The sequence below is a fragment of the Salmo salar genome, chromosome ssa06 (assembly GCF_905237065.1).
Source record: "Salmo salar chromosome ssa06, Ssal_v3.1, whole genome shotgun sequence".
In the NCBI taxonomy this organism is placed as follows: domain Eukaryota; kingdom Metazoa; phylum Chordata; class Actinopteri; order Salmoniformes; family Salmonidae; genus Salmo; species Salmo salar.
This window is the reverse complement of record NC_059447.1, coordinates 55,846,958-55,873,530: the sequence shown is the minus strand read 5'-3', so window position 1 is coordinate 55,873,530 and position 26,573 is coordinate 55,846,958. Positions and strand designations below refer to the sequence as shown.

At 43.2% G+C, this 26,573-nt stretch overlaps 1 protein-coding gene across 1 annotated transcript; it reads left to right on the top strand.

The window, feature by feature from the left end:
• Window positions 1-4,023: 4,023 nt before the first annotated feature.
• ywhaqa (tyrosine 3-monooxygenase/tryptophan 5-monooxygenase activation protein, theta polypeptide a) lies at window positions 4,024-25,162 on the top strand. The gene is given in 6 exon segments (NM_001141343.1): window positions 4,024-4,051; window positions 5,005-5,467; window positions 21,339-21,462; window positions 23,993-24,156; window positions 24,417-24,512; window positions 24,893-25,162. Coding segments are annotated over 5 exon segments (738 nt in total). The 5' UTR covers window positions 4,024-4,051; window positions 5,005-5,173; the 3' UTR covers window positions 24,953-25,162.
• The last annotated feature ends 1,411 nt before the right edge of the window (window positions 25,163-26,573 follow it).

The window sequence follows — 26,573 nt, the reverse complement described above, 5'->3', positions numbered from 1 at the left end:
TCACACACACACACACACACACACACACACACACACACACACACACACAAAACCCTGACAAAGCAGTGTTGGTGTCCTTGTTCCAGAGAGTCTTATCTAGCTATTAACTTCACCTCCCCTCCCTATTGCAGAGCCACCTCTACACATAAGGCTACGGTCAACTCTCTTCCTGTACCTTTGACTCTCTTTTTTGTTCTCTTTTTTTACCCGTCCTTGATCTCGCTCTCTCAACACCCTCAGAGCAGGTGCAGTATATCAAACACCCACTGAGATAAAGCCTGGGCTGTGGTCGATGAACCCATGAAACCTCTCCGACACGTTTACCTGTTTACCTAAATAAGAGGAGAGGATAGTGACCAATGGACAGCACCGTGCTGTTTAAGATCTCAGTGACTCAGACTATGCTAAAAAAGCCTTAACAGCACAAAATAAAATGTACATTGGCCTCAGATACAGAGCCCTAGCTTTCTATGGATTATGTTGATCCCTGAGTGTCAAAGATTCCTCTAGTCTAGAGAGTATGACATTTATGACTTAGCAACAGAAGAACATTCCAGTAAATCAGAGGAAAAGAGGTGGTGTGTCTCATCATTCTGCCTCTGGCATAATGGATGGGATCACATAAAGGAGAACATTCCAGACCTCCAGAATCGTATCCATATCTCTGCCACAGAGAGAATCGCATTGCCCATTTCTCTACCAGCAATAGAAAATTCTACAGATGAATAAACCCTCAAACCCAGTGTTTTATCAAAGCTTTCCTGGTATTGCTTCCTTCTAGTTACACTGACAAATGCAGCTCGATCTATCCTGTCTATTCACTGTGCAGCCATACCTCACCATACATATGCCCAGGCTTGCCTTGCTTAAAGCCTATGTAACACCATAATTGTAGAGCAGAACGAGAGACAAAACACCGCTCTCCTGGTTAAATGTGATTTTGCTATTACACAGAGGAATAATGGGTATCTGGGTCTTGCTTTTTCAAAACAAACCTTTGACATTGACTGACTGGATGCATGTCCGGAGTTAGTGAAAGTGCCCATAAATCTCCCGAGGGGACTCAAAATGCACACTTAAACTCAGTCATCTTGTGGAATTTGTGGAATGGGGTGACACACATACAGTGGTTTCATGGCATCAATGTCTTCTGTCATAGATACACACATAAAAGCCTTAGCCTTCTCTCTGAGATGAAAGGTTGTCTGTGTCTTCTGGCTGTGGTCTCCTGAGGGATAGGGAATTCTACCTCCAACCCACTCTATGGGCCCTGGTCAAAAGTAGTGCACTTTGTAGAGAATAGGGCATATCAACTGGGCTTTCCCGTTTATTTTCCTCCTCACTCACTGTGACACTGTCTCCATGACAGACACTGGGCTCCTTCTCCACAGTCTTCCTGCATGACTGGCTCTAATGATGGGGTAAAGGAGCAGGAGCCTACCACTGGATACAGGCGCTGCCATCCGGAATGATTGCATCCTAGCCACGGGGAAATGCACATTTCATTTGTCCTTTATTTAAGCGTACAGTCATCATAATATATAAAAAAATCGTACTACAGAATAAAATGAAAACGAGTTGGTTTACTTCACCGTTTCATGTCACACACACATGCATACACACACACACACACACACACACACACACACACACACACACACACACACACACACACACACACACCGTGGGTGGTGATCTCTTGCTGACAGATTCCACAATAAAGGGCTGGTCCTTGCAGTCCTCCTGGCATTAGAATTTGTGGTGGTCATTCTCAAACGTGATAGGCTAATCTGGACTTTCCAGTATGATTTGTATGTTCTACAAGACAAGTGTTCCATGTAGACTGAGAACTGCTTTCACTCATTGGCCCTTATGACAAAAACCAACCCCTCCTCCCCCATTACATTCTCTCCCATAACTCTACCCCAGATATTCACCACCAAGACCAGGGTATAATTGTACTGGTGACCTCATGAAGACATTCTGAATCAATGGATGACAAATCAATGGATGACAAATCCATCATATCCATCAAATCTGTATTCAATATTGTTCACATAGTGACATTTTTTTCATGAGGTTATGATACCCATTAATTTGTGTATGCAGCATTGCAGGTGGATTCCCACTTCTGGGTGGCTGAGTCGCTAATGGCACCCTATTCCATATTGTGCACTACATTTGACCAGGGCCTGGAAATAAAACAAGTGGGCTCATAAACCTTGTAATAGCTTATTCTTTTATCCTTGATGGTCACACTTTTGGGTAAAACAGTATAGGCTGATCCAACCATTAATGACATTTTAACTGCAAAGTATCTTGCAAAGCTGTGTGTGTGGCTACAATCCTGTTCAATCTGCCACACCCACTAGCCTACTGATCAAATATGGTTTACTCTATGGATTATATTGACGCTGTATGTGTGTGAGATCAGAGATATTACAGAAAGAAGGAGATAGGAATCCCATTAGTCAATGAATTGGAGGAACGCGTAACGCCCCACCCAGCAGACTGTGGACCAATCGCGTTCTCGTTGTCATGCTGCGTCACACGGTTGCTAACGCTAAATGTCACGTAATCCCTTCTCAAAGTCAGGGTATGATGCTGCTTTCAAAACAACTCGGAACTCGGAAATGTCAGACTTCCGACTTCAGTGTGTTCAAGACAACTGGGAACGATCTCTGACTGGGAAAAATAGTTTTTAACAGTCATCCAACTCTAAATTCCAAGTTGGCAATGATTGGCCTCTTCCTAAAGCTCTGACTTTCTGTCCTGAAGACGTCACTGACGTCATGATTTGACCCAATTTTTTTTGAGTTCCCAGTTGTCTTGAAAGCACTATTAGTTGAGAAACCTGCCTATTTTCCTCAAAAGTACGTAATCTCACGATTCCAAAGGAATATCATGTTACAGGGAACAAGTTAATTATCTTACATCTATGAAAATGTTTTAATGTTGTACTTGTTGTTGACGGAATTCATGCAAATGTTGGGGTTTTGAGCTTGCGCTCAATTCACTCCTTGGAGGAGAGCTCTCCTTGTCCCAGAATCACCCAGAATGCACTGCGTGGCCCATTGACGATGCATGGGCAACGTATACAATGACCGTTAATACTATTCCAAAGGGGTTTCCCATCTCCTCAAAAGTATCTCTGGAGGAATGCACTGAGGTATATAGAGAGAAATAGTAATGACATGTTTTTGTAGGCACCAACTCCACCACAGCTAGTTGGACAAAGTCTATGAGGAAAACAGATGCAGTTTTTGGAGGGTTTTTGGATAAACTACAAAAATAAACACAGGCTTAGGATATCTTATACGTGTTGTTCTATGAGATGATCTTCATCAGCTAACGTCATTTTTGTTAATTTTGAAGAATTTATGTAATCATTAAAAAAAATACATAAATCACACAAAGGCTTCATAATTCATAAAGGTCACATTAACTGATTATTATCTCATAGAAGAAAACGTATATGATCTCCTAAACCTGTGTTAACCTCAGACCTTATTTTCGGCGTTAATTCCCAAACCCTATTCTTTCCCTATACATGTTTCCCATAGGGATGGCTGAACGAACCAGAGGTAACTTATTTCCGGGTTTTAGGTGTACAAACTGGCGATCTCTATTGGTGTGACTGGAGGGCGTTGGATCTCCATGGTAGTGCTGACGTCTCCTCTCTTGCTTTAACTGGTTGAGTTCGTTTTGCATGGCCCGGTGCCCCGGATAAATCAGTTCCCTTAAGATCCAATGGAATGGTAGAAAACATACCAACTCCGCTTACCTGGCCATGCAAAACAAATTTGCCCATTGGAGGAAACCCCGTTGCCTCAAAAAGCCCTCCTTCTTTCCCCGCGCTATCGTCCTATTAGTTCTTGTTTTGAACGGTGACGGGTAATTCCGATTCAAAGACGGGTTCTCATAGGGCTATTGTTTTGTTGGACACGCCCTTTGGCCATGTTTGGTTGAAGGCGTAGATTTTTTTCGCCTGCCCGAAGCTCATAGTGTATCTACTTGGAGTGGCTGATCGGAACAACCTAGCGAACTAAAGGTTGGGAAGTATTGCTTCTTCTTTATATCTTGGAAATCGATGTGTAGCTTGGTTACTATATTTAAGGTCAAGTTCGATTGTTCCAATCTTGCAAGGAAATGTAAACTATATATCTATGGTTAGTTAGTTTACGGTGTGTGGTTGCCACTGCTTCAGAAAAATTATTCGGTATCGCGCTATTTACTGCAGCCAGACAGCCATCTAGCTAACGTTCGTTTGTTAGGCAATCAAATTTGGATATTGGGCAAACCACCACACTTGCTTGTAAACGAGATGGCATAAGTTGTAACATTAGGATATAGTAAACTATTGAACAAGTCAAGTGAATTACAACAATTTTACTAGTACACTATAACTGTCTGTCATTAGCTAGTTAGTAGAGTAGTTATGTTACTTTAGCCAGCTAACGTTAGTTAGCAGACTACATCTGCCTGGCTAGCCTCCGCTGCAGATGGTTGGCTAACTTTAACTAACAAATTGGCATCATACGTTTTAAAAAGTATTAAGATTACTGTAGTATTGGGGAAGCGGGAAGGTTACACAATATTGTCTGGCTAGTGTCATTTCACCGAACTGGGTCGCTCACGACCATTTTTTAAAACCCTTTATTTAACTAGGCAAGTCATGACGACCTAGGAACAGTGGGTTAAGTGCCTTGTTCAGACGCAGAACGACATTTGTACCTTGTCGGCTCGGGGATTCGAACTTGCAACCTTTTGGCTACCCTGCCGCCCCGTGACTGGGTTGGCCTGACGCTGAGAGTGAAAGCTGTGTGCAGTAGTCGGAGTCATTTATGTGTCAAGCCAGGACTGTTTCCCAGCTAGCTAATGTTATATTAACAAGTCAACTATTTCATGTATTTGTAAAAGGTGAACTAACCAACCAACTTCATCACTACAAGTTGTGTGCAAGCATCGACCCGTCCTAAACAATCATCTCATTTTCCTCCCCAGGTGTCCCTGTCTGGATAACATACCAGCACCTCCATTCACCTGTCCAACGATTCTAAATATCTATCGTTCTACACGATCTATCCCCACTTCTTTGTCCCATTCCTTCCGCTCTCTTGGGACTCTATTTGCATCTGCGAGCGACAGTTTGAACATCAAATAACACACAAATATGGATAAAACAGAGCTGATTCAGAAAGCCAAACTGGCGGAGCAGGCTGAGCGTTACGACGACATGGCTTCGTCCATGAAGGAGGTAACTGAGAAGGGGGCAGAGCTGTCGTGTGAGGAGAGAAATCTTCTATCGGTTGCCTACAAGAACGTTGTCGGGGCCCGGAGGTCCGCATGGCGGGTCATCTCCGCAATCGAGCAGAAGACAGAGGGCAGCGACAAGAAGCTTCAGATGGTGAAGGAGTACCGGAATAAGGTGGAGACCGAGTTGCGAGACATCTGCAACGATGTATTGGTGAGTTAATGTTTTTCTGACAGCCAGAATGAGTGGGCATGTATGGCTTTGAGAGAACCAAATTTGATTTACCCTGTTCACCTCTGCTGGAAATTGAGGACAAACTGTCTGTGACGACCACAATAAACCATTTGTGGGGGTCAATAAATGTCAATCGTGGTATAAAAAGCTTCTTGATAAATTATTACTGTTTCTGTGAGGCTGAGGAGAGAGAAAGAAGCTGTCCATTTTTTTTTTCCTTTGGAGATGAGATGATTTGGTTGACTGACTGTCATAAAGAGGGAGGATACAATCTCTTTACTAGTAGTGCAAAATAGAGCAGTCCTATAAATCCCTTGTTTGCTGTATTGCATTAGTGGAAACCAAGACTGTTCTACGGCTAGGTCTGCCGGTTTTGACTAGCAGAAGTTACTTTTCGTAGCAGGTTAGAATAATTAACGTGGCAGGTTAAAATGCAAAAGTGGTCTCAGACACGACTCAAACATATACAGTATCTAGCTAAACCTGCCCTGAGAACAGTGTTGGTTTCCACTAATGCAATGCTGCCCCTCATTCATGGACTTTAACATTGCAGTGCTTTTATTGGTGTGATGTTTATCTGAAACTATGCAGAAAGGCTGCACCAATTGATTATCTGAGCCACAGTGGTGCAGTGGAATGACCTCCCCTTTCTGCTGCTGCTCACAATCAATACAGTGCATTCGGAAAGTATTCAGACCCCTTGACCCTTTCCACATTGTTACTTTACAGCCTTATTCTAAAATGGATTCAATTGTTTTTTTCCCCTCATGAATCTCCACAACATTACCCCATAATAACAAAGTAAAAACAGTTTTTAGATATTTTTTACAATTATTCAGACCCTTTACTCTGTACTTTGTTGAAGCACCTTTGGCAGCGATTACAGCCTTGAGTCTTCTTGGGTATGACGCTACAAGGTTGGCACACCTGTATTTGGGGCGTTTCTCCCATTCTTCTCTGTAGATCCCCTCAAGCTCTGTAAGGTTGGATGTGGATCGTCACTGCACAGCTATTTTCAGGTCTCTGCAGAGATGTTCGATTGGTTTCAAGTTCGGGCTCTCGCTGGGTCACTCAAGGACATTCAGAGACTTGTCCCGAAGCCACTCCTGCCTTTTCTTTGCTGCGCTCTTGGGATCGATGTCCTGTTGGGCGAAAGTTCTACTTCCAGTCTGAGGTGTGCCAATCTGATCGCTCTGGAGCAGGTTTTCATCAAGGATATCTCTACTTTGCTCCGTTCATCATTCCCTCGATCCTGACTAGTCTCCCAGTCCCTGCTGCGGTGCCTGGTTTCCTCCAGACGTGACCAATCTTGGTTTCATCAGACCAGAGAAAATTGTTTTTCAAGCGCTATGAGGAAACTGGCTCTCGTGAGGACCGCCACAGGAAAGGAAGACACCGAGTTATCTCTGCTGTAGAGGATACGTTCATTAGAGTTAACTGCGCCTAGCTTGCAGCCTAAATAAATTCCTCAGAGTTTACTGCGTGAATCAGACCTTAATAATTGTTTTTGTTCCAACCGCCGTTTCTTTGTGAGACGCAGAGTAGGTGAGTGGTTGATATCCGCATGTTTGGTTCCCACCGTGAAGCATGGAGGAGGAGGTGTGATGGTGTGGGAGTGCTTTGCGGGAGACACTGTCTGTGATTCCTTTGGGTGCTTTTTGGCAAACTCCAAGCGGGCTGTCGTGCCTACTGAGGAGTGGCTTCAGTCTGGCCACTCTACCATAAAGGCCTGATTGGTGGAGTGCTGCAGAGATGGTTGTCAGTTTGACTGGGCGGCCAGCTCTAGGAAGAGTCTTAGTGGTTCCAAACTTCTTCCATCTAAGAATGATGTAGGCCACTGTGTTCTTTGGGAGCTTTTTGCGTAACCTTCCCAAGATCTGTGCCTCGACACAATCCTGTCTCTAAAAACCTGTTTTGACTTTGTCATTTTCAGGTATTGTGTGGAGATTGAAGATTCCATTTTAGAATAAGGCTGTAATGTAACACAAGGTGGAAAAAGTGAAGGGGTGTGAATACTTTCAGAATGCACGGTATGGTTTGCAGGCACAGGCCCTAAAGGCAGGCAGGACCTCTTTCCTTCCTCTTTTTACATGTCACTGAATAGTTTTATTAGGGTTGTCAATAGAACAGTCATACATTCTGAGTCAAAGGGCATGGCAAATGTCCACATAATAATGGGCTCGACTTGGTAGACTGATGTTTAGTTGGATTGGCTCCTTGAGTTTGATATGCCAGATCAAATGAGGCAAAACAGCAGTATGTGAACTGGGCCTCCAGTGGGGATGTTGGAGCATCTAGACACGATGACACGTTACAATAATACTAAGCAGTTATGGTACTGATAATATTAGCAAGTGACAGCACTTCCATAATCCTGTCACTATGTTTTAAAAATATGTGCCCCCCTCCGACCTACCCTTTTTTTCAATCAAAGGTCCTTTTTTATTTTTGGTTTTGTACAGGAAGGTTTTTACTTGTTCTATACATTTCCTGTTCAACTGAGCTAATTTTAAGCTAACACCTTGATCCCCATGTTATATTGAATGTCTCAGTGGCACTATTTTGGGGATCAACTGTAGCATGAGCTGTCATGGCCTGATCATATGCCCCAACCCAATGAGATGGTGGTGGATCCTGTGGCCTTTGCTGTCCCTCAGTTCTTTGTTATGCAGAATGGCTGTGGCTGCATCTCAAATGGAACACTATTCACCCCATATAGGGCTTTGGTAAAAAGTAGTCAATAGGGTGCTATTTGAGACAGAATCCTAGTGTTGGCTGGAAGTTGCCTGACCTGTTTGCATTGATGTCTTATCTACCGTCACTATGGGAGAGTGTATTCTTACTCCTGCCTGCAGGGCTTAAGTGGGTGTGGCCATGGTGACAGACAGTACCTGTAATCTCTTTTAGATTACATGCCGGTGCCACAGCCCCCTAATGTTCATCCACTTTAAAAGACACGGTTTTAACACCAAGGTGTGTCGATACTATGAGCTAATTTACTTCTAATTCTGCCTGTTCCTGGAGTGGCCAGTTTACCCACTGGAGCATGATCTACTCTTTATGATTGACTCATGTAATCATAGCTGCCCCCCCCCCCCCAATATCCATCCGACAGGTAGATATGGATAGAAAAGAACAGAACAGAAGCTCTGCTTTATCTGACCAGGACCCAGTCGTAGAAGAAGATTCATGCAGCACCCTGTGGATGGTGTTTCTGTCAACTGCATTCTTGACATACTCACCTAAAGCGTAAAACAAGACTGAGATTCGCATTAGTAGTGCATGACCTTCCCATTGGCTCACTGTATTCAGCTTGTGTGTGTGTGTGTGTATGGTGTTAGAGATGAAACAGTATGAACATTTCATATCACGGTTATAGTGGCCAAAATTATCACTGTTATCAGTATTATTGCGGTATTGTTAAAATGTGCTGGAAATGTTCAAAAAGTACTGATACACACTGAAATAATTTCACCAAGTTTTAAACATGAAAATAATAACATTAATGTTAAAGATGGCACCATGTGGCCATGAGAGGTACGTTTCCCTAGTGCAGGTTTAAATGAACACAACCTTAAGTAAGCAAATCAAATAAAGAAACAACAAATCAAATTAGCAGCACTCACTTTGTTGTGAGGCACGGCAACCTCCATCAGCCTCAGAAAGCCAGGCCTCTCAACAATTTGAAATGGCATCATCTCCTTTGCAATGAAATATGAAAGGGCTGCAGTGAGGTCTTGAGTATGTTTTGATGTGGGTGCATAAGCAGCCTGTCTTTTAAAAAAAATGCTTGCTGGAGTGTCTGTGTCACAACTGTAGATGAGGGACCAGTAGCATCACTGGGTTTGCCTGCTGCACGCCCACTCTGTAAACAAGGGAATGGCAAATGTACTATTATTATTGGTGTTACATTATATATTTATTATTTTATATATATATATATATATATATATATATATATATATATATATATATATATATATATATATATATACACTCACACACACACAGTCTGTCTTCTGTGTAGCATTTGAGTATATGCAATGGCCCCATGCACAATTTAGATAAATACAAATGAGTCTTAAGAAGACAGTGATAGTAATTGCAATGAGCCCAACAATTGCCATAAATACAGGAGTCGTGTATAGTGTTTCTCCTGTTGGAACACTTTTACAACCAAGTCGACGTCTGCCGGATTTTAAATGAACAAAATATGTTGGTTGGGTGACTAAACTACATAACGTGTTATCGTGTTCAATGGGAGAATAGTCTGCAGACACATACAGCAGCAGAACAACGTGTAGTGTTTTTACAGGCGTAGGTAACACTGAAAGCTTCAGTTTACATTATTGACAAGCTATTAGCAAGTTACAGACAAACCATGCCATTTTCCCCCATTCTGAAGTCCCCACATCATGCATTGAGCTAAAAGTGAATTTACCTTGCATTCGCTATAAAGTAGTGGGTGGTGGTCGTCACGAAGATGACTCAAGAGATTTGAAGTGTTGCCCCCTTTCGCAGCAAATTTTTATTTTTGCCATGTTCTGCAGACAGGGTGACCATCTTCGATTTTTAAGTTTCCCTAAGCACTCTTGTAAAAACCCCAAAATGCGACCACACTTCAGATTTGGTCCTCTTAGAAGGCAGAAAAATCTCCCGAGCTCGGTCACTGCCTTCCGCCATGTTTTCACACGAAGCAAAACCCACATTGCAGCTGTGCCTACGTCAGACTGTTGCTAACTTTGGTTGATGCTGGACAGTATTTACCGGGAGTTTTTCAAACCATGGTAATCAGACACGGTTTTAATGATGATTGAAAAGGCAATACTAATCGTCGGGAGTTTTACTGTGGTTTATCGTGAAACCGGTAACCGTTTCATCGATATATAGTACTACTCTTTATTGTTAACTACACAACCAGCTCAATAACCCTCTGTATATATGCGTCACCATCATGCTTTAAATAGGGCAGAGATGTTTGTGCGAAGCTTAGCTGTATTTTTCAGTTTATCCCTCTGAACAGTGTGGGATGCTTCCCTAATGGCACCCTATTCTCTATATAGGGCACTTCTTTTTTGACCAGGGCTGATAGTGCACTACCTCTGTACAGAGCCCCATGTAGAGAATAGGGTACCATTTGGTACGCAGATCCAGGGCCCCAAAGGAAAGGGGGGAGGATGGGTTCTAAAAGCCTGACTAGTCTACTATAGAACAACCTAATGCACATCCTCAACACTCCCAGAGGAAGAGTTCTATAATGTGGAAATGGACTACCTCACCACTTAAGCCACATTTATTGCAATCTGTCTGGCGTTGTCTCTGTAGTGACAGTTGGGGGTGGGCTTTAACACTCGTTGGTTTCCTGTCAAAAAGGGAACTTGTGTGGCAGTGTCTTCATTCAACAGACTGTGTCTGAGACCTTTGACATATAGCAAGGGAGACACACTAGCCCTGAGCATACAGTACCAGTCAACAGTTTAGACACACCTACTCATTCCAGGTTTAAAAAAAAAAAAGACAACATTTTTATAAATCAAAATATATTTGAGATTCTTCAAAGTAGCCACCCTTGGCCTTGATGACAGCTTTGCACACTCTTGGCATTCTCTCAACCAGCTTCATGAGGTATTCACCTGGAATGCATTTCAATTAACAGGTGTGCCTTGTTAATTTGTGGAATTTCTTGACTAATGTGTTTGAGGCAATCAGTTATGTTATGAAAAGGTAGGGGTGGTGTACAGAAGATAGCCCTATTTGGTAAAATACCAAGTCCATATTATGGCAAGAACAGCTCAAATAAGCAAAGAGAAACAACAGTCCATCATTACTTTAAGACATGAAGGTCAGTCAATACGGAACATTTCTAGAACTTTGAAAGTTTCTTCAAGTGTAGTTGCAAAAACCATCAAGCGCTATGAGGAAACTGGCTCTCGTGAGGACCGCCACAGGAAAGGAAGACACCGAGTTATCTCTGCTGTAGAGGATACGTTCATTAGAGTTAACTGCGCCTAGCTTGCAGCCTAAATAAATTCCTCAGAGTTTACTGCGTGAATCAGACCTTAATAATTGTTTTTGTTCCAACCGCCGTTTCTTTGTGAGACGCAGAGTAGGTGAGTGGTTGATATCCGCATGTTTGGTTCCCACCGTGAAGCATGGAGGAGGAGGTGTGATGGTGTGGGAGTGCTTTGCGGGAGACACTGTCTGTGATTTATTTAGAATTCAAGGCACACTTAACCAGCATGGCTACCACAGCATTGTGCAGTGATACGCCATCCCATCTGGTTTGCGCTTCGTCCCACTATCATTCTTTTTCCAACAGGACAATGACCCAAAACACACCTCCAGGCTGTGTAAGGGCTATTTGATCAAGAAGGAGAGTGATGGAGTGCTGCATCAGATGACCTGGCCTCCACAATCACCCGACCTCAACCCAATTGAGATGGTTTGGGATGAGTTGGACTGCAGAGTGCAGGAAAAGCAGCCAACAAGCGCTCAGCATATGTGGGAACTCCTTCAAGACTGTTGGAAAAGCATTCCTCATGAAGCTGGTTGAGAGAATGCCAAGAATGTGCAAAGCTGTCATCAAGGCAAAGGGTGGCTACTTGGAAGAATCTCAAATATGAAATATATTTTGATATAACATATTTTTGGTTACTAAATGATTCCATATGTGTTATTTCATAGTTTTGATGTCTTCACTATTATTCTACAATGTAGAAAATAGTAAAAAAATAAAGGGAAAAACCCTTGATTGAGTTGGTGTGTTTGATTTGGTACTGTATGTTGGTCTATACAGTTGTCCTCCATACTCAATTGTGCAGTACACACTTAATTCTAGGTGTTTAGTGATGGAGGAAAGCTCAGTATTGTGTTGCATTTCTTGTGGCTCAGGTTTAGATCTAGCACCCTGGTGGATTAAAGCAGATTACCAGTAATCCAGACGGGTCCGTCATCTGTTCCAGTGTTTCCTAACTCCAGTCCTCCAGTTCCGTCAACAGCACACATTTTTGTTGTAGCCCTGGACAAGCACAGCTGATTCAACTTGTCAACTCCTTATTAAACCCTCAATGAGTTAAATTAGGTGAGTTTGTCTGGGGCTACAATAACAATGTGTGCTGTTGGGGGTACTCTAAAACGAGTTGGGAAACGCTGCTCTAGTCTTTACACCCTTTTGATCTGAGCTGTGGTTGGGGGTGTCAGGCTGTTCATCGAAGCGAGCCAAGCTCTCATCCACACAGGCCCTTAACTTAACCTACATACACTGAGTGTACAAAACATTAGGAACACCTGCTCTTTCCATGACGCAGACCGACCAGGTGAATCCGGGAGAAAGCTGTGATCTCTTATCGATGTCACTTCTTAAATCCTCTTCGATCAGTGTAGATGAAGGCGACGAGACGGGTTAAAGAAATATTTTTATGCCTTGAGACGTAATGCGTGCCGTTTGAATGGGATATGGTAGTAGGTGCCAGGTATACCGTATTGTGTCAAGAACTGCTGGGCTTTTCACACTCAACAGTTTCCCGTGTGTATCAAGAATGGTCCGCCACCCAAAAGACACCCAGCCAACTTGGCACAACTGTGGGAAGCATTGGAGTCAACATGGGCCAGCGTCCCTGTGGAATGCCTGACGAATTGAGGCTGTTCTGAGAGGGGGGTGTTCTTAATGTTTGGTATACTCTATATGGCGTGCAGAGCCATGGTCAAGTGGGCAATACTCTCGTCACATGTCTCCACCCTTCATCCTATGTCACCCTTCTATAGCTATACCTGTCAAATAAAGAACAAAAAAATATTCCGTTTAAATAACACATCATCATCCTGCTGTGTCACTTCCTGTGTGCGTGTGTGTATAGGAAGCTGTAACCCTGACAGACACGGATGTTCATTGAGGATGTAGCCTAGTGTTTTGGTGTGGCAGGCTCAACACTGAGGTAGTTTGAACACTGGCTGAGCAGCATCTGTGTGCTCTAATTCTGCACTGGCCATCTGTTAGTGCCCTGCTCTACACAGGGCCCCTCTGGGCTAGTGCCTTCATGCTCCAGCCTCGTATTACGTAATAAGTATGTATTTTATTACATTTTCTAGGTAGTGGGTACACACAGGGACAGTGATGGCTGGTCAAGTTATCACACTTTGGGTACAGTAGGTGATTTTTGTATTGCCTGTGTGTCTGTGCTGTCACGCCAACTCATTGTCATTCCGTGTTTGGTAAAGATGTCAATGGAATTTGACCAAAACAATGACAACGCCACCCATGTCCCCCCCCCTGTGGGAGATGGATTGAGAATCTCCTCGCCGCCGCCCATCAAATTAGCCTACATTTAGCAATTGTTTGTCTATTTCACACTATGTTGGGGTATAAATCTGAGAATAATGCTTGTATAGATGTTTTATTTTTAAATACATTTTAATTTAACCTTTTATTTAACCTGGCAAGTCAGTTAAGAACAAATTCTTATTTTACAATGTCGGCCTACCCCGGCCATACTCTCCCCTAACCCGGACGACGCTGAGCTAATTGTGCGCCTCCCTATGGGACTTCTGATCACGGCCTGGTTGTCATACCGCTGCGGCGCTCAGGAACCCTCAAAACGATGTCAACCCCAATACATGTTCATGTCATCGTCACCAATCGACTGCGTTAGCCTACACTTAAAAACGGCTTCAGCTACCACCACTGATTTCTATATGCTAGCTTTGCTACCAGCTTATACGAACGGGAGTTACCTTTTATTTGTATTTTTTCTAAACCTGAAAAGGACAACTTCTAAATATTATACAGTGAAAACAGCCAAATATATCCAACTTGGATTTTATTAACCACCTTGTGGGCCTGTTAGAGCACAGAAATCATGACGGATTTGACGAATATCCATTTTGGTAGATTTGTTGAATGGGTGCCAATGACGGTGCCCTTCTGTCCCCCAAGTTCTACGTTTCAATGATCTCTTTACCCACATGCATGGAGTTGGCAAGAGCACAAACAGATCTGGGACCGGGCTGGATTTGTGTAACCTACGGTAAGCTGCTCATGAACCCATACAAACCCGTAAGGATACTGACCTGACCAATGTTTATAATGACTGCGTAATATGCAGCTTCTGGTGCTGTGTTACGCTCAATGGGTTAAATAACGGTTTAAGTCAAAATAAAATGGGACTGGTAGCTTTTTGTTTTTGTCTGTGCTAGTAATACTGTTCATTTGCTCTCGTCACCATGAATAACCGGGGATCTGCCATCTGCTGTGGTCAGATGACCGTTTTAAATGTAGCTAGACTATGGAAAGAATCCAGCTCAGTGGTCACAGTATGGCACTACAGCGTCCAACATTGTCATCCACTTTCACCTTATTTCACATGCTCCTGCTACTTGGTTGTTCAGGTGCATAGGGAGGTCGGTGACTAACACTTGTGGTATAGGGTGAAAGTCAACGTTAGCTATGTGTTGACGACATGGCCGTGCCCAGCGCTCTGTTTGAATGTCTGTGTCCCAAATGGCACCCTATTCCCTTGATAGTGCACCACCCATAGGGCACTGGGCAAAAGTCATGTGCTATATAGAGAATAGGGTGCCATTTGGGACGCATGCTGAATGTCTGAGCACATGTTTGTTGGGAGGCGGTAGGGAGGTGTACAAATTCCTCCCCTCTTTATCTGTGAAGGTTGCTGGGGATGATAGGAAGAGAAAATATTTATTCTGTCCTGATTCCCACCCTCCCTCCAGGGATAAGATCAAACTGGAAGAAATAGTCTACGTCCCAAATGGCCCCCTATTCCCTAAGGTGTGCTCTATTTTTGAGTCCTATAGGCCCTGGTCAAAAGTAGTGCACTTTATAGGAAATAGGGTGTCATTTGGGACACTGCCATGGAGAGGATGGCAGCAGAGAAATGAGAGAATAGAATTGGTGTATAATTCAATAAGTCTTGACCGAGTGGCGCATCTCAGTGCTAGAGGCGTCACTACAGACACCCTAGGCTCTACGGAATCCAGGCTGTATCACAACCGGCCGTGATTGGGAGTCCCATAGGGTTGGGCCGTTGTAGGCCGTCATTGTAAATAAGAATTTGATTTAAACTGACTTGCCTAGTTAAATAAAATTAAAACCCAGCATGTTCACTTGAGGAGTCAGTGAGCTTTCCACAATAACTGTCAGGCCCGATTATGAGGTTTTTATTTTAAAATGTTCAGTTAGAGGTGCTGAATCATGCCATGAGCCTTTGAGGAGAAGGACTTCTGCTTCACTGACCTGCTACTAACACACACACACACACACACACACGTTCAGCGCTGTGGCTGCTTAGGATGGAGTGCCTCTCTAAGGATGTTTGTGGTGACGATTTCACTCGGAGGAAATGGCGGCCGGTTCAGCCTATTTCCTGGGTTTGTTGCGTGGCTTAAGTGTGTGCATGTGTGAGCAAGTGACTTCTCAGAACAAGCCGCGGTTAAGCTGTACAGTTAAACGGATACTTCGGGATTTTAGAAATGAGGCCCTCTATCTACTTCCCAGAGTCAGATGAACTCATGAATACCATTTTTATGTCTCTGTGTGCCATTTGAAGGAAGTTGCTAACTAGCGCTAGCAATTGCGCTACCGCTAGTTAGCAGCTTCCTTCCAACTGCATGCTGACTTCCTTCAAACTGCAAGATATCCACGAGTTCATCTGACTCTGATAAAGGGCCTCATTCCAAAAATCCCAAAGTATCTCCCCTCTGTCTGTGCATATCTACAGCAGTAGTATGATGTCATTGGACACTCACTGTGAACTGTTGGTAGTGAGGGTGGGTGGCAGGTAGCCTAGTGGTTAAAACGTTGGGCCAGTAACTGAAAGGTCGCTGGTTCAAATATCCGAGCTGACAAGGTGAAAAATCTGTCTGGTGTATGTGACAATAAAACACTTTACCTGTACGTCAGTACTGTGGGGCAGGTGTAGTTGCCTGTACGTCAGTGCTGTGGGGCAGGTGTAGTTGCCTGTACGTGTGGCGGTCATTACATTTTGTCAGCCGGTAACTGTCATGCAAATAACTGCCGGTCTCACAGTAATTTAACGTTAATTAACAAACACATTTAGCATCCCCTGGCTTCCACGCATAGCCTACGAGCCACTGATGTAGACCTCTGGAACATCCACATTTTTAAAAAGTATTTTACATTTGTTTAATATAGCTTACACCATAACAATTAATCCATTATTTATTTTAGTCAGGTATGAAGAAAATGTAGCCTATTTCAGAAGAACAGAATAGCATATTTTATGCCATCCTTATGTTAGGCCCTGATCTGGATATGCCATATGTCTGTGGGTTACACTAGTCCATTTAGCAGACAAGATTTGCCTGTAATTCCCGTGGCGTTATTTGATATTAATATAGTTGAAGTCGGAAGTTTACATACACTTAGGTTGGAGTCGTTAAAACTCATTTTTCAACCACTCCACAATTTTCTTGTTAACAAACTATAGTTTTGGCAAGTCGGTTAGGACATTGTGCATGACACAAGTAATTTTTCCAACAATTGTTTACAGACAGATTCTTTCACTTATAATTCACTGTATCACAATTCCAGTGGGTCAGAAGTTTGCATACACTAAGTTGGCTGTGCCTTTTAAACAGCTTGGAAAATTCCAGAAAATGATGTCATGGCTTTAGAAGCTTCTGATAGGCTAATTGACATAATTTGAGTCAATTGGAGGTGTACCTGTGGATGTATTGCAAGTCCTACCTTCAAACTCAGTGCCTCTTTGCTTGACATCATGGGGAAATCAAAAGAAATCAGAAAAACAATTTGGTTCATCCTTGGGAGCAATTTCCAAATGCCTGAAGGTACCACGTTCATCAGTACAAACAATAGTATGCAATGGGACCACGCAGCCATCATACCGCTCAGGAAGGAGACTGGTTCTGTCTCCTAGAGATGAACGTACTTTGGTACGAAAAGTGCTAATCAATTCCAGAACAACAGCAAAGGACTTTGTGAAGATGCTGGAGGAAACAGCTACAGAAGTATCTATATCCACAGTAAAACGAGTCCTATATCGACATAACCTGAAAGGCCGCTCAGCAAGGAAGAAGCCACTGCTCCAAAACCGCCATAAAAAGCCAGACTACGGTTTGCAACTGCACATGGGGACAAAGATTGTAGTTTTTGGAGAAATGTCCTCTCGTCTGATGAAACAAAAATAGAAATGTTTGGCCATAATGACCATCGTTATGTTTGGAGGAAAAAGGGGGAGGCTTGCAAGCCGAAGAACACCATCCCAACCGTGAAGCACGGGGGTAGCAGCATCATGTTGTGGGGGTGCTTTGCTGCAGGAGGGACTGGTGCACTTCACAAAATAGATGGCATCATGAGGGAGGAAAGTTATGTGGATATATTGAATCAACATCTCAGTCAGGAAGTTAAAGCTTGGTCGCAAATGGGTCTTCCTAATGGACAATGACCCCAAGCGTACTTCCAAAGTTGTGGCAAAATGGCTTAAGGACAACAAAGTCAAGGTATTGGAGTGGCCATCACAAAGCCCTGACCTCAATCCCATAGAAAATGTGTGGGCAGAACTGAAAGAGCGTGTGCGAGCAAAGAGGCCTACAAACCTGACTCATTTACACCAGCTCTGTCCAAAGGAATGGGCCAAAATTCACCCAACTTATTGTGGGATGCTTGTGGAAGGCTACCTAAAACATTTGACCCAATTTAAACAATTTAAAGGCAATGCTACTAAATACTAATTGAGTATGTAAACTTCTGACCCACTTGGAATGTGATGAAAGAAATAAAAGCTGAAATGAATAATTCTCTCTACTATTATTCTGACATTTCACATTTTTAAAATAAAGTGGTGATCCTAACTGACCTAAAACAGGGAATTTTTACTTGGATAAAATGTCAGGAATTGTGAAAAACTGAGTTTAAATGTATTTGGCTAAGGTGTATGTAAACTTCCGACTTCAACTGTATATAGTAAAAATAATACAATTGAAGATAACTGAATAAAATGGAAAGGATATTTTTTCCTAACAATTTCTGAGGGTGTGGCTTTTCTGTGTTGAGTGGTTAAGTGATCATTTGAACAGGCTCTCCTTAATTTAGTTATTTTTCAACTTTAGTTGTGATACAAATCTTCAAATGTATTAGCAAAATACAAAAATAGCCTGCATGATGTGACTGATGATGATTTGAAAAAAAGTTGCATATGAAAGGCATGCGCGCTGCTCTTTCTTGCGCAGGCTGCGCACACCACCAGTCTCTCATTCACAATTTTAAAAAGCACTTGATAATATTCTCACCCATCAGAATATTCTCAATTTAATCTGGTCTTTACATGTTGCCTACTAATATACAGTACCAATCAGAAGTTTGGATACACCTACTCATTCCATGGCTATTTTTTCTCTTTTCTACATTGTAGAATACTAGTGACTATGTGAAAACTATGAAATAACACATATGGAATCATGTAGTAACCAAAAAAGTGTTAAACAAATTGAAATATATTTTATATTTGAGATTCATCCGTAGGGCTGACAGATGGTGACGCGGGATTCATCACTCCAGAGAATGCCTTTCCACTGCTCCAGAGTCCAATGGCAGTGAGCTTTACACCACTCCAGCCGACACTTGGCATTGCGCATGGTGATCTTAGGCTTGTTTGCGGCTGCTTGGCCATTGAAAACCATTTCATGAAGCTCCTGACGAACAGTTCTTGTGCTGACGTTGCTTCCAGAGGCAGTTTGGAACAACGTAGTGAGTATTGCAACCGAGGACAGGCGATTTAAAAAAAAATTGTATTTTATTTAAAAAAAATTAAATGCATAACAAAATACAAATAATGCGCTTCAGCACTCGGCGGTCACGTTCTGTGAGCTTGTGTGGCCTACCACTTCACGGCTGAGCCATTGTTCATCCTAGATGTTTCCACTTCACAATAACAGCACTTACAGTTGACCGGTGCAGCTCTAGCAGGGCAGAAATGTGACAAACTGACTTGTTGGAAAGGTGGCATCCTATGACTGTGCCATGTTGAAAGTCAGAGGTCTTCGGTAAGGCCATTCTACTGCCAATGTTCGTAAATGGAGATTGTGTGTGTTAGGCCTATATGTTTTGTATAGTATATGGGCTAGGCTACTTAATGCATGTGACTATGATTAGGAAAAGTTGCACACAAAAAAATGCATATGCTGTTTCTTGCCTTAGACTGCACACGCTGGGCATCAAGTGATGATATTCTCACCCATCAGACTATTCTCAATATAATCTTGTCTTTACATATACTAAATAAGGTGTGAAATTAGTTGTGATTTATCATGCACCTGTCGGAACAGGGACAGTGGGGGAAAAAAGACATCTGTATGCACTTGAATAGCGAATGGAGGACCCTTTTCTCCCGGTTCGTTTAATGCCAGCCAGGTAGAGCGCCGTTTTGGAGAAGCCTAGTTACCGTGACTCAACAGTCACATGGAATTTGACTGTGGTCATGACTCGTGACTGCCGGTGTGGTTGTAGTAGGGTCACCGTAACAGCCCTGCCTGTACGTCAGTGCTGTCCTCTGGCAAGTGTAGTTGTCGGTGCTGTCACCGGGCGTCTCACCCAGGCTGTCAGATTGTCGTCACACCCATGCCGAGCTGATAATCAGGTATTAGAGAGCCAGCATTAACTGCAGCCTGTAGTTGGTATCACCTTCACTCAAGCCTTGCACTGGGTTATCTCTATGCCTCCGCATCTTTCACTGTGTTTTTCTGGGTTCGCCCACTACACAGATGAAACACAAATGATGTCATTGTAATTCCTCCCTGCCTCCCTCCTTGGGGCTGAACATTGGCCTCACCATGCTGTAGTACTGACCCCCGCAGATGCAGGGAGCGGATAACTGCTTACCACACGTGTAGTCTAGAGCCAGTTTGTGCTGTCATGCCAACTACCTGTCACTCATTGCCATGCCAAACTTGACAATAACAATTATGGAGTAGATGAGCACAAATGTATGTGGGACCAGGCTACCTAACACACGTGGTCTCTAGGTAGGACTCTGTCTACTGCTGTAAGCAGCGTGCCCTTATTAAGAGGAAGTGGGCGATTGTTCGGTTTACACAGGAAGCTGGTTGTGGAGTGCTCATTCTTTCGTACCAGTGTTATGTGCATGTAAATGCCACCACAACCTGTTTGTGGGAGTAACACACAATCTGAGGCAACGGATAAGTCAACAAAGTACAGCTACAATAATTGATAGGTGTTTGTCCCAAATTGCACCCTATTCCCTATATAGTGCGCTAATTTTGACCAATTCTGGGAATCGGGTGCTATTTGGGACTCATTCAATGTGTTTTTTTGTTTTTTATATATATATAGGCGCGATAACCATGCAGAGTGTTGGTGTGTTGACGACAATGTAACTCCAGAAAATCATGTCCAAGGTTTTATTTAACCCGAGTCATCCTGCACCACTGGCCAAAGGAAGGAGTCCATCACATTTCTTTTATTTCCTTTTTGTAAATTATATTTTCTGTTGCTGAAGAAGCAATCCCTCTCTGGATGCCACAGTATTTTCTTTCTCCTCTTCAAAGCAGATCATATTAATGAAAAATATACTATTTTTCTTGAAGTTACGACTTCTAAGCATTTCTTCCAATTATTTTCTCCAATTTGAATCATTGAACTGTGGCCTGTTGTGGAATCCTGTCTGTGTACAAACTGAGTTGGGACGTGTCCCAAATGGCACCCTGTATAGTGCACAAATTTTGTGTACTATACAAGTGTACTATGTAAGGAATGGGGTGCTATTTGAGACGCAGAAATGCGTCTCAAATAGTTCTTTGCATTAATATTAACTCTCCTGTCTTTTTTTTCCCCCCTCAGGGGCTGCTGAGCAAATATTTGATTGAAAATGCTCCTAATGCGGAGAGCAAAGTGTTCTATTTGAAGATGAAGGGAGACTACTACAGATACCTGGCTGAGGTGGCCTCCGGAGACGACAAGAAGGGTAAGTACTGGTCCTCTGGACTGATCAGTCGCCGTCTACGTACCAAATGGCACCCTATTCCCCATATAGTGCACTGCTTTTGAACATGGACCACGTCCTAAATGGTCAAAAGTGGTGCATTATATAGGGAATAGGCTGTCATTTGGGACTCAGATTCATTCTCTCAGGACAGGGGGGGTTGATAGTTACATATCGCAACATTAGATTGGTCGGAACTAGAAGCACAAGCATTTTGCTACACTCGCATTAACATCTGCTAACCATGTGTATGTGACCAATAAAATAAAATTTGATTTGATATTATTTCTGGATGATATTATATCGATATATGACTCCAAGTTTCAATTTGTGAACATTTTCTGTTCCTGCACCAAAACTCCGGTATTTTTTTATTTAACTAGGCAAGCCAGTTAAGAACAAATTCTTATCTGACGGCGTAACCCGTCCCTATGGGACTCCCAATCATGGCCAGTTGTGATACAGCCTGGAATCGAACCAGCCTCTAGCACTGAGATGCAGTGCTTTAGACCGCTGCGCCACTTGGGAGCCCAACAGCCTATAGCTTGTTCTCCATCTTCTTTTTAAATAGTGAGCCACATGTTTTCAGCACTTATTTCCCTGACTGATCAAAACTAGTTGTTTTCTCTTCTCCCTCTGCAGCAGACATGTAGTGAGCAATATGTTTGGAACATCAAATCGTAGTATCAATTCGCAATACATATAGAAACGTGAGAATCGCAATGCATATCTTATCAACACCTAAGTATCGTGATAATATCGTATCGTGAGGTCCGTGTCAATTCCCAGCCCTAGCTCCCACTGGTCTCCCTGTCCCTCCCTTTAACTGGAGCCAAGAGTTTACAGTGGATAAAAGACTCAATCATAAACTGCATTGTGGTAGAAAGGATTACATTGGCTTATGAGGTTGTAGTCTGACCATGAAATGATGGTTATGTTGTAGAGCAGACAGTATACCAGGGAGGACAGCAGCGCTTGCGTCCCAAATGGAACCCTATTCTCTTTAGTGCACTAATTTTGACCAAAGCCCTGGACCCTGGTCAACCATAGTGTACTAGATGGGAAATGAACCGGGTGCCATTTGGGATGCTCATCAGTTATCTTTTGTTGATATTGTTTTGTTGTCAGACAGTATGTGTTCATAAGACATTTGGTTTTGTTTTCCTGTTTCCCCTCAAATCATTATAGAGCTTGAAGGTATTTAACAAGCGTTTACTCAAGCATGCATCACCCTCTGGGGGAAAAAAATATAAATACATTCTGTGTGTTTGAGCGCCATCCAGACTTCTAGCTTCAGGGGATTCAAGTTTGTTTGTTTGTTTATTTATTGCAGGCTGAGTTAGTTTGGGCTCTGAACGTGGAGATGGGTATATGAATGTTCCCTCCCCGGGGGTCTCTTCCCTCCCTCCTGCCCCAATTGAAGATGGAGGGGGTTGAAACGGGGAAGGGAGGATGTGTCTCTGTCTGGCACCAGCTACAAATGAACTGTTGAAATGTAGGCCTAGGTCTAGTCAGTTAGTAGCATACCGCTTGCTGGCTTATTTTGGCAGCCACTTCAGGCACTCTGCAATTAGGTCCACATGGATCATATCAGGGGATTATTTGGTACTTTGTTGTTCTTTTTATATAGATCTTTTTTTCTATTTTACCCCCTTTTTCTCCCCAATTTTTTGCGATCTTGTCTCATCGCTGCAACTCCCCGACGGGCTCCGGAGAGGCGAAGGTTGAATCATGCGTCCTCCGAAACATGACCTGGCTAACCGCTCTTAACACCCGCCAGCTTAACCTGGAAGCCAGCTGCACCAATGTGTCGGCGGAAACACCTTTCAACTGGCATCCGGGGTCAGCCCGCAGGCACCCGGCTTGCCACAAGGAGTTGCTAGAGCGTGACGAGCCAAGTAAAGCCCCACTGGCCAAACCCTCCCCGAACCCGGACGATGCTGGGCCAATTGTGCGCCGTCTTATGGGACCCCCGACCACGGCTGGTTGTGGAACAGCCCGGGATATGAACCCGGGACTGTAGTAACGCCTCTAGCACTACTGCATGCAGTGCAGTGGCTTAGACCCCCCCCCCCCCCCCCGGTACTTTGTTATTCTTAATGCCACGGCACTATTTGTAGCTTCGGTGCTCAACAAAGGATATTTATAAGCCCATTATCTCATATAAGGCATAGCTCTCAGAAACACTTTCAGATAGGCTGACAATTGTCAGAACAGTGGCCAGGCCAGAGCAGGGAAAGGAAAGTGACTCCATCTGGAGCAGTGATGGATGCCTGGAGACACATGACCTCCTGACCAAAGTCACATTTTACAAAGGTTGTGAAATGAAACCGAGACAATTGGTTTGTCCCAAATAGCGCCTTTATCCCTATGAAGTGTACTACTTTTGAGCCTATGGGCCCTGGTGAAATGTAGTGCGCTATATAAGGAATAGGGTGCCATTTGGGACATAGAGAATGTTTTTAGAGTCGGAGCTCTATCTTAATTATTCCTTCTTACCCCCCTCCCACAGAGACGATATCCAACTCTCAAGACTCCTACCAGGAGGCGTTTGACATCAGCAAGAAGGAGATGCAGCCCACTCACCCCATCCGCCTGGGCCTGGCCCTCAACTTCTCTGTCTTCTTCTACGAGATCCTCAACTCCCCAGAGAAGGCCTGCTCACTGGCCAAACAGGTCGGGATGATGACACAACACAGAAGCCCACACTGGCGGCGTCCCACTCTGCACCCTGTTCCCTATATAGTGCTTTCTTTTGACCGGGACCCATATGGCTCTGGTCAAAAGAAGTGCACTATATAGGGAATAGGGTGCCATTATGTGGTGCGCACTATACAGGGACAGAGCTGTATTATATGCCTCCTCTCTCTCCACCTTTCATCTCCTTGTTCATATGCATATATCAACCATTTTATTATTTGTGTGTGTGCTCGTAGGCCTTTGATGACGCCATCGCTGAGCTCGACACGCTGAGCGAAGACTCGTACAAAGACAGCACCCTCATCATGCAGCTGCTTAGAGACAACCTCACAGTAAGTACCCTCCTGCCTCTCTCCACGGAGCCACGAGATTGGACACTCCTGCAGCACATCTGCCCCCCCTCCACCTAGCGACATGATTGGACACATCCAATCACCCACACAGGCACTGACTGCAACCCCCTCTAGTGTATGCACATCTTAGTTGAGTGTTTTAATCTCAAGCAGGAGGCAGTGCCATTTGTGAATGGTTAGCTATGATATAGGGGTTTGAAATGATTTGACCTAAGTGGAGCACATGTATAAATACCATTTAGCTTTACTTTTATCCAAAGTGACTTACAATACAGTGAGTGGATACATTTTTAGACTGTGACTTCTGAAATGCTTGTGGTCAGTGCATTGTTAATGGTTTTTTGTCTTGTGTGTTTCAGCTATGGACGTCTGACAATGCAGCAGATGAGCCAGAGACCGGAGAGGAAGGAGAGAACTGAGATGCTCCCCCGTCCTTCCTCGCCAACGAAAAAAAAGAAACACCCCAAAAAATATTTTACACTTCATTCCTTATTGTTCCACTTGAAATTATTCTAGTAATGAACGCCTGTCGTTACCAAGGAGCTGTCAGTGTGTGGGAAATTTTCAATAATTTGTCTTCACCACGACTCATCTTTTTGGTATGAATAAAAGCTAAATTAATTTAAAGTAAATAATATCGCCATTCCTGAGTTTGTGTTTGTCCCGACCTTCCTGATGTGCAGTTTCTGCTGTAGAAAAGTATTTGCTTCACTTTAACATCGTTAACTGTCTGTTCAACATGACAATATAGGGTGTATGTACACTCCCGTACATATTTATTTGGACAGTGATGCTAAAACTTTTAATTTGGGGGGGGGTTCATATGTATCCATTTTTCTGTTTATTGTAAATAAGAATAGAATATGTTTCTGAACACTTCTACATTAAGGTGGATGCTACTACCATGATTACGGATAATCATGAATGAATTGTTAATAATGATGAGTGAGAAAGTTAGAGGGTCAAAGATCATACCCCCAAAAACATTCTAACCTTTCACCATTACCAATAACAGTGGAGGTTAGGATTTTCTTTTGGATATGATATTTAGGCATCTAACTTTCTCACTCATTATTCATGATTATCTGTAATCATGGTATCATCCACGTTAATGTAGACGTGTTCAGAGACATTCTATTCTTACTTCCAATAAAAGTGACTACAAAATTACGCAATACATTATTTACCATTTCTATTGGGCACAACATAATCTGAAACAACCAAAACAAACTGCAATTGCATCCAACCAATTTGTAGTCCCAAGCTTGGTGGGAATATGGGCCCAAATACTAAACTTGACTACATTTAATACACTATAAGTGAATTTGTCTAAATACTTATGACACCTTAAAGTGGGGGGACTAGATACATAATGTGCTTTCATTTCTAAACAGTGAAAATACCCTCAAATAGACTGCCCAAGTGGCGCAGCATCTCAGTGCTAGAGGCCTCACTACAGACACTGGTTCGATTCCCAGCTGTATCACAACCGGCCGATTGGGAGTCCCATAGGGCGGCGCATAATTGGCCCAGCATCATTAGGGTTTGGCCGGGGTAGGCCGTCTTTGTAAATAAGAATTTGTTCTTAACTGACTTGCCTGGTTGAATAGAAAATGCAATAAAAGGTGACATTCTGTACTGTAGCCTAGTATGAAACATTTGATTTCCAATCCAAAATATTTTATTTCAAATCCAAATTGCTGGAGTGAAGAGACATTAAATGTTTTGCTTCACTGTCTAAATAAATATGTGTGTCCAGAAAGATCTGTTTAGTACATTACGAAAGACCATTTGCAAGCGAGCATGGAGCAGCCTGGGCATATGGTGGGGAGGGAAAGACATGTCAAGCTGACCCAAATTTTACAGCTATTCTGGCATGCCTCCACGGTTTGGTCTTCCAAAAAGGTTGCAAGGTAGTTGCATCTGCCAGCACCTGCTGGACCATGTAAACCAACCTGTCATGTTGGGTTTGTCCCAAATGGCACCCTATTCCCTTTATTATGCACTACTTTTGACCAGAGTCCTCGTCAAAAGTAGTGC